The sequence below is a fragment of the Zootermopsis nevadensis genome, unplaced genomic scaffold (assembly GCF_977971745.1).
Source record: "Zootermopsis nevadensis isolate Lab colony 2312 unplaced genomic scaffold, Znev_1.0 Znev_ptg000029l, whole genome shotgun sequence".
In the NCBI taxonomy this organism is placed as follows: domain Eukaryota; kingdom Metazoa; phylum Arthropoda; class Insecta; order Blattodea; family Termopsidae; genus Zootermopsis; species Zootermopsis nevadensis.
This window is the reverse complement of record NW_028259161.1, coordinates 14,587,275-14,600,034: the sequence shown is the minus strand read 5'-3', so window position 1 is coordinate 14,600,034 and position 12,760 is coordinate 14,587,275. Positions and strand designations below refer to the sequence as shown.

The 12,760-nt window shown below is 37.1% G+C and overlaps 1 protein-coding gene across 2 annotated transcripts in view; it reads left to right on the top strand.

Moving 5' to 3' along the window:
* Positions 1–12,760, top strand: part of LOC110828741 (uncharacterized) — a 183,970-nt gene that overhangs the window by 85,589 nt on the left and 85,621 nt on the right. For both annotated transcript variants that reach the window (XM_022061727.2, XM_022061728.2), the window contains exon 2: positions 4,783–5,163. In XM_022061727.2, coding sequence (XP_021917419.1) covers positions 4,783–5,163 — 381 coding nt within the window. The remainder of the gene's footprint in view (positions 1–4,782; positions 5,164–12,760) is intronic.

The window sequence follows — 12,760 nt, the reverse complement described above, 5'->3', positions numbered from 1 at the left end:
ATATGCATTACTTTCATGTACATCGTGCAAAGAACGGATAATCTTGATCGAATGTGTCGATAGACCGGCTGCGTAGAGGGAGCGCGGTGTTTCGATTAAGTGCCTTAGTGACGTCAAATTACGGTGCTAAGGTCTAGTTCTGATTACACGACGAACTTTTCATGATTAGCATGGAAAGGTAACTGCTTCATCTTGAGCCTCTAACCTTAGAGCAAAATCAGGCGCGTGGCAAGAAATTTCGCAAAGAACGAATCCATCTTACTTTAATCCCATCTCATTGGTATGAACACGCTTCGATATTTTTTCCCAGATACAACCATTATGAAGTGTTTTGAGAGGTTAAGCCCTTTAAACAAAGGTACAATAGCTTCTAAATGTGAGATCGAAACAAATCATATTTCAGTGGAAGGCAGACGGAAGTTATTTAAAGCAAATTCGAAAGAAATACTTATTCAAATGCGGATATATTAAAAACATCTAGGAGCGTTTTTAATTCTGGTGCGTGTATTCAAAACTAATTAACTTCACGGAACAGAGTCCTTTTTTCGAAACCAATATTATGTTTACTTTGTCGAACTTCGCGCATTTTCTGGGAACCGATAGTTCTTTGTTCACAAGAGCTAAAATAATCTATTCCACGCACTTTGAAATATGCCCCTAAGATCCTTCCATCAGCGCGCAACGTCTTCTACTTTCAGACTCTGGAATAAAAATTTTTGTGCATAAATTTCGTCTCCCTCTGCTCCCTATATACCCCACGCAGATATTTCCTTGATTTTATAATTTTAGTAATAGTGTAGAACACAAATTGTCGGACTTTCTCGTAATGCAATTTCCTCCACCATTATGTGTACCAAAAATCCTACAGGTAATTATAAATCATGTAAAGACGTCGACTACCTGAATCCTTTTACACGAAACCTCATTGTTTCACCGACATATTCTGTGTTGTTAAGGTGTGGGACGGAACATTAAATAGCTCTGTTAGATTTGTAAGGCCCTAATGCCATTTTGTCTGAACAAAGTAGCATATTTTTCGAAAGTCTTTTGTCTTCTTACAAAGGCTTAGTTTTGTACCGACCTCAGAAGTTTCTGATACAATCGTCTTTTTGATATTTATTATTTTTTGATATGTGGTTTATGCAACGAAGCTCCCAGTAGCTCAGACTGCCTGCCGTCAAATGATTGGATAATTACTGAATAATGACTTGGAAAGCAAACGAAAGGAAGCCGTCGAGCCTGATTTGAGGTATTTTCGTGACAATTGATTAGAGTGGCCGGAATAAGCCATAGAAAACTTCAGTCAGTTAGCCGATCTCCGGACCAAGATTTGAACCTGGTACCTCAGAAATAATAAGTAGGAGTTCACTATACTTGGCGGTGACGTTAATTTTGTTCTAATATTGATGATATTATATAAAACTTTATCGATATTCTAAGAATAAAAAACGTGATTTAAATAGATGAACTATACTTTAAATGTCTTATATTAGACCATTGAAAAATATGGAAATATTCTTAAAAAAAAAAAAAAAATAAATTGCAATGTTATTAAGAGACGAAAATAAATTGCCATAGTACGACCGATTTTACATAACAAATGACATTAGAAAGTAATGCAAAAATTATTTTTTATTTAGTGTTCTGTCTGACGACAGGTCGATATGAACAGGATCCTTCCATCCTTTTCTCAGACTGGGACCTGTTCATATACGTTCTTGGCAGATGATCCAGAAGTGGTTTGCCATTGCCTCTTCTGTGTGTGAATGGAGTAATTGTTGGGATGCCACGGAGGAAAACTCTGTGCTGCCTAGACCATGGCCTTGCCCAACACAAGTTATAAATTCTGGCACCGCCGGGAATCGAACCCGAGACCCCAGGATTACAAGGCCAGCGTTCTAACCGCTAGATCACCGTGCCCATCAACGCAAAAATACGCATGGATTAAAGAAAGCGAAGCGTAGACATTTATTGTTGGCTGTACATTCTTATCTCATTATCGATGGAAACTGTAACTCATATTTTTTCGTAAAGAATTGCTAAATATCTCTTCTAAATTTTAAATGTGTATGCATTGAACAGATATTCTCTTACATCAGTGAGTATAATTCAGCTCTCTCTGTGTCTTATAGTTTCTTGATAAAATACCTACTGAGATCCTGGCACGAACTGTGGTGTATGGACAGGTACGGTCTGTGGCAGACGGTTTTCACTCGGGCTGAGAATTTGAAACGATTTGTTCTAGTTTCCAGGTTCGCGTTTCTAGACTTTGCTAACGGTTTCCTGAAGAAGCCGTGGTTACGTCACTGGAGTGGCAGCTCGTTAGCGGCTGCTGGCGCTTGTTAATTGAATTCGGTTTGTTACATGGTAGGGTGGTTGGGAATGCGGGTTCCTTTTCTTCTGACGAAATACCAGACTGTCTGATAATTTAATGCAATGGAGGCGTTTCTCAGTGCAGACTCTTACTGTAATTGAGCCTAGTGAGTAGAAGGTTGAAATTCTCGGAACACGTAGAACACGGAAGAGGAGGAATTCAAAAGAAGACAGAACTTATTCAATCCTGGCGGAGATGCGAGAATAATATTAAAATGGATATAAGATAGGCAGGAGATTTCTTAAGTAACTGAATAAATATAAACTAATCAAGGTATTTGTATCATGGAACTAGTCCGTCAATTAATTTGGTTTGATTTGCTTTTAGTAAGTGTTTTGACTGAAGATTTATGAGACCAAAGAATAATTTTAGTTTCACTCGTTATGACATGATATTGGAGTCTTGGCATTGCTTCGAACGAAACCTGATAAACGAGTTAACACGATAACAGTAAAAGAAGTGACAAGAAGACTGGTGTAGAGACTTGTTTTCGAGAAATGCCTAATTCGAATCTTGCTTGGGTTATCGGCTATTTTACTCATTTGCTCTGGGACGATAGTTATGTTGAATTAGATAATGATTACCTCCTTCCAAATTCTTACATACTCACTGTTAAATACAATAATTTTTAATCTAATCCGACTTTGATTAACATCTGCATTTGAAGGAACGTTGTTAAAATAATAACCTAACTTAGGAAACCAACGCTAACCTGAAGACTGAATAACCTGTCCTGGTTGAGATTCGAACTGGATGCCACTCAAATGCTAGCATGACGCACTTTATTTGTATTCGGGAGGTAAAAGGTTCCAATATCAAACTGTAATGCAGGCACAGTGATGTGGTTGATTAGTACGACTGACGATGGAGTTTAAAACATGTATTAATCTTACGTCACATGCTAGTATCACTGAGTAAATAATGACTATTAAATAATGTTGAAGAAAGCGATTGTGGCCTATTTTAAGACACTATTCCAGCACGTAACGTGTCGAAATTATAAAAATTACACAACATTTCTATTTGGGAAGTAGGTATCGGGACGGAACTTCAGAACACAAGAATGCTAACGAGTCTAGTGATATCAAATTTTAACGCAGAGTGATTCATAAAATTGTTTCGTGTTCCTATTTATATGAAACTGAATTCTGATTATGTAATCGTAGAGTTTGGCTGAGAAAATCATAAATGATTGAATCTCTTCTGGGATCGTGAAGACCACACGATAAATCGACTAGGATTTGAGGTTTTCACGGTATTGAGTCCGAAAATAGCCGACTTCTGGGTTGTAGCGCCGTGTAGTCTGGTAGAAGTTTACCAACGTTTCAGAGGACCTTGCTGCCTCCATCATCAGGGCGAACACCGTGGCAGGCAGTATGGACATCTTAAACGTCGATAAACATCTACAAGGCTACACGACACTACAACCCAGAAGACAGCTCTAGTCGATAAATTGTCTGTCTTAGAAAGCTACTTAACTGATGGACATAATTATACCGTTACAAGTTGAAGTACTATGTATGTGACAGACATGAAGATGGATGCCTTCTGGAATGTTGTGCTGTGTCGTCTGGTAGAGATATTGCCTGCCGAACTATCCAGCACCTAGGAAAATAGCCATCTTCTTGAAGTAATGTATTAACAGCTGAAATGATAAGCATATATAGTACGATTTATTTACGGGGGAAATGAGACTTGTATCTGACAGTGGTGAATGTCTTGATTGTGATCGTCTGAGTAATGTATTTCCTAGTCTTTTAGGTGGGTGGCCACCATTTCGGAGGAAACCATTAGAGTACGTTCCTCCTAAAGGATCGTAAAAATATCTACGTGTCTACACGGCATCATAACTCTGAAGATCACAATACAAATATTTATAATGGAATCATTGGGGACTTAATTTTTGTTTTTGTTTCAGTTTATCACATACATACAAGGTGAGATTTTTCGGAGGATATTTAATCATTGATAAATATCTATAGCCTATTTCACGATATGAATTATGCGTATTTATGATCCAAGTAGCAATTTTTATATTTGTACATAGCACTGTTTCACATCGATAAGCTATTTTCACTTATATTCATTTCCCTATATATTTATTTTATATTCCTTCTTTCGTTTAAACTTCTTCAATAATGTTTTAAAAAATCTATAGATATAAGTAATTTGTGTACAGATTTTTTCGATTCGCACCTTATTGTACTACATTACAGCTATTATGAAACAAATATAATCGGAATTAGCCTATAGTGAATCGTGCGGGATCCCCGATGATGGGAGCAGCAAGCACCTCTAAAACATCGATAAACTTCTACCTGACCAAGCGGCATTTCAATCCAGAAGACAGCCATCTTTATATTCGCCTCCGTGACATCCTCTAATCCCACCTATTTCTGTTTGTGCAGGTGCAGTGGGCATCCAGATTAAGGACCTCCGGGTGCCATCTGTTGTCCGGAACAACTCGGGATCGGCCGCGCTACTTGACTGCGATTACACGTTGAAGCCGGAAGAACTCGCCGCCCACTCGTACGCGGGTCTGGTGGTAAAGTGGTACTTCAACAGCAGTCCCAGCCCGGTGTACCAGTGGATCCCGGGACAGAAGCCGCAGGACCTGGGCATCCTAAAGGGCAAGCTGGACTTGAAGCACCGCTCCTCGGACCACGGAGCCACCATGTACCGGGCTCTGTACATACGAAACCCCACGACGGAACTCTCCGGCGAGTACAAGTGCCTCGTGTCGACCTTCGACGACGAGGATTTCATGACCAAGAAGATGGTCGTCTTTGGTGAGTGAAAGCAGATGTAATGTTTCAATTTAATAATCTTCATACAAGCGTGGCATATTGAAAGAAGGCCTTTTCTTGGAAATAAACGAAGCATCTCTTAAACTTGTAGGGTTTTTTTGTGGATTGCTTTATCAAACCGATTAGAAGCGGTGGAATTTCTGTTGTATCTTGCTGTGGACTTGTGTGGCTTTTATGACAACGGCCTTAGTACGGAAATATTATTTCGAAAGAATCGGAAATGCTTGATATAATAGCTGCGATGGAACACGGAATTTCAGTCTTAACATTTTGAAGTTATATTGCAAGTCTTCCGATGAATGTTTTAACACATTTGATCACAACACAAAGACGTCGGCTTTTCACCATTAAGTGTTCCTTTATGTTTCATTTGCAATTCATCTCCTCTTACTTCTTTTCCTTCCATGCTTTCCAGCTGCGTTTGTCATTTGTTTGAAAGTCGATTAGCTTGAACTCAAGCTACGGTTTCACAAGCTGTCCGCAGGCTTGCCACTTCATAAAGTCTGCACCACGCCCCGCGTTCCACCTTTCATTGTGGTGACGAAAGTGCACTCTGTCTTTTGGTTGCCACTGTATCATGTGGTTGGACTATTGCACAGAGGTGGCCAGAAGCCGCGATCGGATGATATAGAAGGCATAACAAAAGAGTAGAGGTTCAGTATGGAAATATTTAAATCATGCACGAAAATGGCAATTTTATCATTACAAATGTTATAGAATTACAATTGCCGTTATTGCCAACTTGGGTGCTTCAAGGCCACAGATTGAATTTTCCCCTTTTAACGTTTCCCGCCACATGCCTATGCCATGATAAAATTTGCGAGATAGTTATGGTAATGTTCCTTCATCAACAAATTTCGCATGGCGGATCTTGGAATCTTGGAATTTGCAGACCTTTTCCTAAAGGATTTTCAGGTCGTTCCATGAACTGACTGCTCCAAATAAGACTGACATTCGCATTTGCATATTTCTGTGGTCTTCCACTTCGTTTCGCATCTAACACAGAACCGGCTAGGCATTTCTTTTCTTCAATTTACGTAAATTAACTTCAGTCGGAGCTGCTTTATTAAAGCACAAGGCAAAGTGCGTTCTTATTTCGTCTACTCTCAGTGAAACAAATGACGCTATGGATCATGGCAACAAGATGTTACACGAAAGAATCGTATTAATCCCTTCCGAGGAATTTAGTGTAGTGACTGTGAGCTTGTAGATATGTTGAACCAACAGCCACATAACAGAACAAAGAAATGTGTGTAAGCTACAGTGCGTAGTTTAAGCGTCACGAATGTAAAAATCGGTCTTGGGATATGACCATGAACCAGTTCCATCCACTTTTTATCTTCCTGAAATGAGTAATTATTCTGTGTTTTCGTTTCCGTCCCCATCTTAAAGTTGGACTTCATTCAACGGATCTCCTCACCAAAAGTCTGTATGTACATCTGTCCGTCCACCGTAGTAGAAAAATTTCCAGACCATCGTAGCCTTCTAGATTTAACTTCCTTATAATGTATCTCTTGTTAAATAAACTAAATTATTAAGTTTTCATTCTTTTGTTCAAACATTATGAGCATATAATTATTAAGGACAAATTACGTTGTCCTATGTTGTATGATAGAATTTTCAGAGATGATTACTATAGCCGCTCAGTGATAGGAGCTTGGCTCCTCGGTAGACACTCGAATCTCTCAGGGGTGTTAACGGCATTTAACTACCGACAACTAGAAGTTGCCGCTATTGCTGAATATTTTACACTATTTATTTACTTGAGAACAATTGATATTACTTGACTCTAGCCGCAAAAAAATGATTCCAGAATTGTACTGGACTTGAATGTTTACGTATGAGCATGTTCAAAGTTTGTTGTAGAATGCCAAACCGACGCTCTGCTGGAAGCGTCATGTCCCTGATTCGAAACATACAAACCAGTGACGTCTTCACTTGCATACAGCTCTTGCGTCTAATTGGATCTTTCATATTTCTTCACTCACACCTTACAAAGCATTGCCCGGTAACAATCGTCTGCTGAGTGACAATGAACCATGAAGTCCAAACTGACTTTCCACATATTTAAGCCATAAATGTCAGTGACACATGCGACTATAACCAATTCACGACAACTTATTACCCATTAGTGTAAAAACCAAGACTTCAGGGAACTGAAGGTCCTCGCACGTCTGTGTCTTAAACACTTATGTAGTTGCCATGAAAAAGTTAAAATTTTGAAAAGGAAAGTAAAACAAATCAGATTAATAAAATAATAAGAAAATAAATAGTATAATTAAATTACCTCAGAAGAAGATGTGATTTGGACCGTTGCATTACTGTCTCCATCTTCAGGGTAATGTAGGCAGTAAGCACATTTTAAAAGTCTTTCAGTTTCCGCTAGACTTCACGACACATCACCACGTTCAAGAAGACAAACTTCGTAGTAGCCGTCGTTTGGGTTTGATGTGTAAAGTAAAACGTCAGATTTAACGACACATAACAACAAACAAAATTATTCTGATGTACAACATTTCCGAAAATAGATGGAAGAATAACTATTTTATAACTGAACAAAATAAATACGGAATTTTCGGATTTGATTTTGTTTAGATTCCGGATGCTGACAGGTGACTATTATTCGTAAGTCTCTATTTGATTATAGCGATGGTTTGTTCATTCGAGTATAATACGTTCGACATCGTTTATTGTCTGAGAAGCACTTAAAATACACGACGATTTAGTTATAACCGACGCTTTGTATTCTGGAGGTTCAGGGTTCAAATATTGGTCTGGACACCTTATACTGTGCCCATTTGTAGTTGACATAACATCATTAAATAAGTGAGAAAGTATTATAATTACATTATTAGTATACAGAGCAGACTGAATTTATGATTAATAGGATAATTAACGATTAATAATCAATCAAATTAATGAAGTAGTTTATTATTCTTTTCTAAATGAACATTAAAATTCTTGCGATGACTGCAATTTATAATGAAGATAGTGATTAACATTTGGAAATATTTTATTGAAAGGCTAGTATAAGAATGTCAGTTTCCCTTATCATAAATATTTTTATTTATGAATAATTCCAGGTAATAAATTTCTACGCCGTACCTTAATAATTTATAGGTTTTCTTGTAAGTAGTATTTCAGATAGTTAATTCTTTCTCGGTGCTATAGGATTAATAATTTTTTAAAAATGGGATACTTTGTCGCAGTTAAAAGTAAGTCAGTCAGTAAATCAGAAGTTTCTGAGGTGTCAGATCATTGGCGAATTGTATGATCGAGTAACTAGTAACAGCATGCAAAAGTTTTAGAGTCTTATTGGAACATAATTTTCTCTGAGATTTATGGTAAAATTACACTTTTTGGCATAGTTTCAGAATTTGATTTAAATGATGGTACTTGTACGTCTTAAGTTTTTCTTCGTATTTAACAATTTAATGTCTGTTCTTCCTTCAAACTTCCTTTGTGGTTTATCATTAGTCCTCCTTGCGTCATGTAATAGGGTTCTACAGCTAAGGCGTTAGTTAACCGGAAAGAAACAGTGCGTTCTAAGCACGATGTGCAAGAAATTAATGCATGTAGAAATGATTATGTGTGTCTGTCCATCCAGCTTTGTGCATGATTCAACTCGAGAATCGCTGGATGGATTTGGGCGAAATTTAGCATGAGCATTATTCCATTGAAGCATACAGTAAACCAGTACTTACTAATTTCGTATAATTTATAATTTCAACATGGCAGACGAGCGAACTTTTGAGGTGATATCTACCCTGACTTCACTTAATATTGGGTCATACAGTGATAAGGTACACAAGTTTGGTGTAATAACTCTGTGTATAATATTTGTTGTACTCATGAAACAATAAGAGATTCGATTCTACTCAGCCACTTTATGGATAGGAGTCCATTAAGCTACCCCAGAAGTAATTTGTAATTTGTGATATACCTGTTAATTTACAGTACTTAAAATACATTAAATGCATGCTTTGTAAGGTTTGAAATTAAAGTAAGATAACTGAAGTAATTTTTATGAACAATTTTTCTTTAAAAATAACTCATTAAAGACATTTTAATATGTTTTGTAGGCTATACTTATTGATCGGTTTTAGTACAAAGTCAAGGTCCTCTGAATTTATTCTGGTCCCGCGAGTTTCTGATAAACAATTGTATTAGCGGTGAAGAACGAAAATAACATTTGAAACACACGTAACGCATTTTACAGTAAAGGCTCGTTTTCGTGTGGCATTTAAAGTCTCGATATTTGCGTCTACTGACTAGTCTAAACGGCGCCAGAACCCAGAAGAACTACATTATTATAATAACCTCATTTAAATCCTCATCTCATCTAGATCAATTAATTTTTAACCAATAAATATTTTATTAGCGTTTCAGACAAAACGTTAGGATAGACAAACAGTAATTATCATAATTTTGACGGCCTTATTTTGAGTACTGGATACTGGGAACGACACGTTTTTCGAGTGCCTGAGCACTGCAGGTCCCAACTCTTAATTGGCTTTGATCTATAGACATTCGGTAGGACTCCTTGGACGAGGGATCGGCCCGTCGCAAGGCCTCTGCCTGTACACAGGACAGCACAACACAGAAAAACGCGGACAAACATTCATGGCTTGAGTGGGATTCGAACCCACGGTCCCAGTGACCAAGCGGCACAAGGCCCACGATTTCTGAGTACTGAGTAGTGTAATATCAATTTGCTATGCTTTGAAAGTGTTAACCTGTAACATGAGATCAAATCTTTTTTTTTTACGTCGCTGGTATCGTCGGTATAAAATTATCTATATACATTTTCGAATACTGCAATCAATAATTCGTGTCACCCCAAAAAGGAAAGTTTTTAATTAAAACACAGCCAAGTGGAAAAAATTGAGCTTATCAGTAGGCAGATACCTGCAGTCTGTTTGATTCTAATTGGGCCGAGGTAAATTGGTTAGACATAATGAGGTTGATTTCAAATTGAAAAGTCACCAGGTCTGCATATTAATTATCACAGGACAACAATTTTTCACTTTTTTCCGGTATCATGGACAATTTTCAGTGTTCACTACTAATTTTGGGGCGCTGATTTCAAATATGACCATCAATAGCACCTAACACGTAAAATGTTTTTCATACGATAACTTTTACTTTTCCTCGTTTCCGTATACAGTACAACGTTTAGCTTACTACTATGTCATTTTTATGGGTTTATTTACAAAGCTGCTGGTAGTTTTCTTCCTTTCGCTTTCCAAGGAAACCTTTCGCCACAGATACAAAAGATTTCCAAGCTGCGAGTTCTCTAACAGAAAGTCTGGTTTTAAAATTTCCCAACAGTTTTCTGATCTGAGGCCCGACAAAAATTCCTTCTTTCAACTTGGCATCACTAAGATTCGGAAAAAATTCCCCTCAGATATTTGAATCCTTCTCCTTCCTTGTCCATTCCTTTAACAATATTTTTGATAAGTCCTAGTTTAATATGAAGTGGTGGTAAGAGAACATTTTGTGGGTCAGCCAAAGGCTTGAACTTGATATTACTTTTTCCCGGAATTAATTCATTTCTTACCGTCCAGTCTTTCGTTTCAAAATGCCTCTCTGTTGCTCTATTGCCCCTCATTCAGAGGAAACAGCAGTAGTTAGTGAATCCCCCTTGGAGACCGAGTAACAACTCTATGACTTTAAAATCACCGCATAGCTGCCACTTGTGTTCCTTGTACTTCACACTTTTGATGATTCTTGCAATATTTTCACAGAATTCTTTTAGGCCTACAGAATGTGCTACTGGAACTGAAACTTTTTCATTCCCACTGTGTAACAGCACGGCCTCCAAGCTGAACTTTGACGAATCTATAAATAGTCGCCATTCTTTTGGATCATAAATGACTCCTATTTCTTTCATAAGGCCATTAATGTCATTAAAACAGCATGTGCTCAAACGCTAAAACTCACACTTAAAGTGAGGTTATGGGAGATTGTCAGTGTAGTCAACCAGCAAAAAAGTTGTCAGTGGAACCATGGTTCCGGAGAATTTGACGTAAATACGTCTATACGGAAAGGAAGTTTATATATTGGCTTTATTCTAAATATTTCCTTTATACATTCTTTACAATTGAGTAAAGTTTGATTAAGACTTTGCTTATTTAACTTGAATTAGTTACGCTTAAGATGGGTCTGTGGTAGATGAATGTAATGTAATGTAAGGTAATGTAAGTTAAGGTAAGGTAATGTTTTACAGGTAACAACAATGCCGAGTAAACAGATGACATTTTCTATGTACCAATAATGCCGAGTAAACATATTACGTTTCCTAGGTAACAACAATGCTGAGTAAACAGATGAGGTTTCCTAGGTAACATAACAATGAAGTTACACTTTTTCCTTTCCCTTTTTCCTTTCCCTTTTTCGTAACACATTTTTGCCGAATGACCCTTCCTTATAGACGTATTTACGTCAAAAAAGAATATTGTTAGTATAGGAAAAAGATCTTAGTTTAAGTTAATGTACTTACTAAGAAAGAAAATATAAGAATATTTGTGTGTTTCTTCTAAGCTTTCTCTTCTATCCTAATACTTTAATTTACATTAGAGAAAGTTTATACCAACTAAGAATCATGAGGGTTATATTTCTTAATCCTTTGAAATCGACGCTAAGGTAAACTTTATATAAAATTTCAACCTTTATCAAAAGGAAAATTCTCTCCGTTACAGAGACCATTTTGATCAAACCTGTTTAAGGAAATAATAGCTGTTCATTGTGGGAATTATATGAGACCAATAAATATTGAGGCAAAAAGCTAAGTTGGTGATTATTAAAGCAGGTCGTATATATGGTTACCGCTGGGATTTTAAGAAATAATTCACTGTTCTTTGTAAGCAAAATATGACAGTAGGTCCAACAGAATTTATTTAAAGTTGGCGGCGATAACAGATTAGAAATTGGATCTAGTTATATTTGTCATGAAACAACATTGTTTATTTACGTGAAGCTTTTACCCTCTGCTAAAAAACTATCGTCTAGGCAGCAGCTTCGACTACAAATATTTTCATGTATATGAAATTTATGACGATAAAGAAGCTTTATGTCACATGGATTCCCCTTGCTTCGCTGCAACTTCGTTAAAACGTGTCCGTTTGCGTGCGGTAAAGACTACGCAGCCGGTGACAAGCGTTGAGCCCCATTGTAATTTAAACATTTTTGTCGCAAATAAGTTTTGTCTATAGTTTGTATATTCTGTGAAGGAAGTTAAATTCACTTCTGGGAATAACGGTTCGACGTAGCATTTTAGAGTTCTTAAATTTATCCGTAAATGTATAGTAATTTTGATAATGAGATACTTGTTTGTATCTTGGTAATTTCGTCGATATCGATACGCTGAACACCGTAATTGTTTATATCGACCGTTTGAAAGTTTGGATAATTGTCCTCAATTACTAATGACGACATAACAATGTTCAGGAGTTTTATTTAATGTATCTAAGATCCCGAATGTGTTTCAGGTTTTAACTTACTAGTTTGTCTTCAATTTGTTTTTACACAAATGTCAGGCTTCTTTGATTGGATGGTTTATATCGAAAGCCTTTGCCTG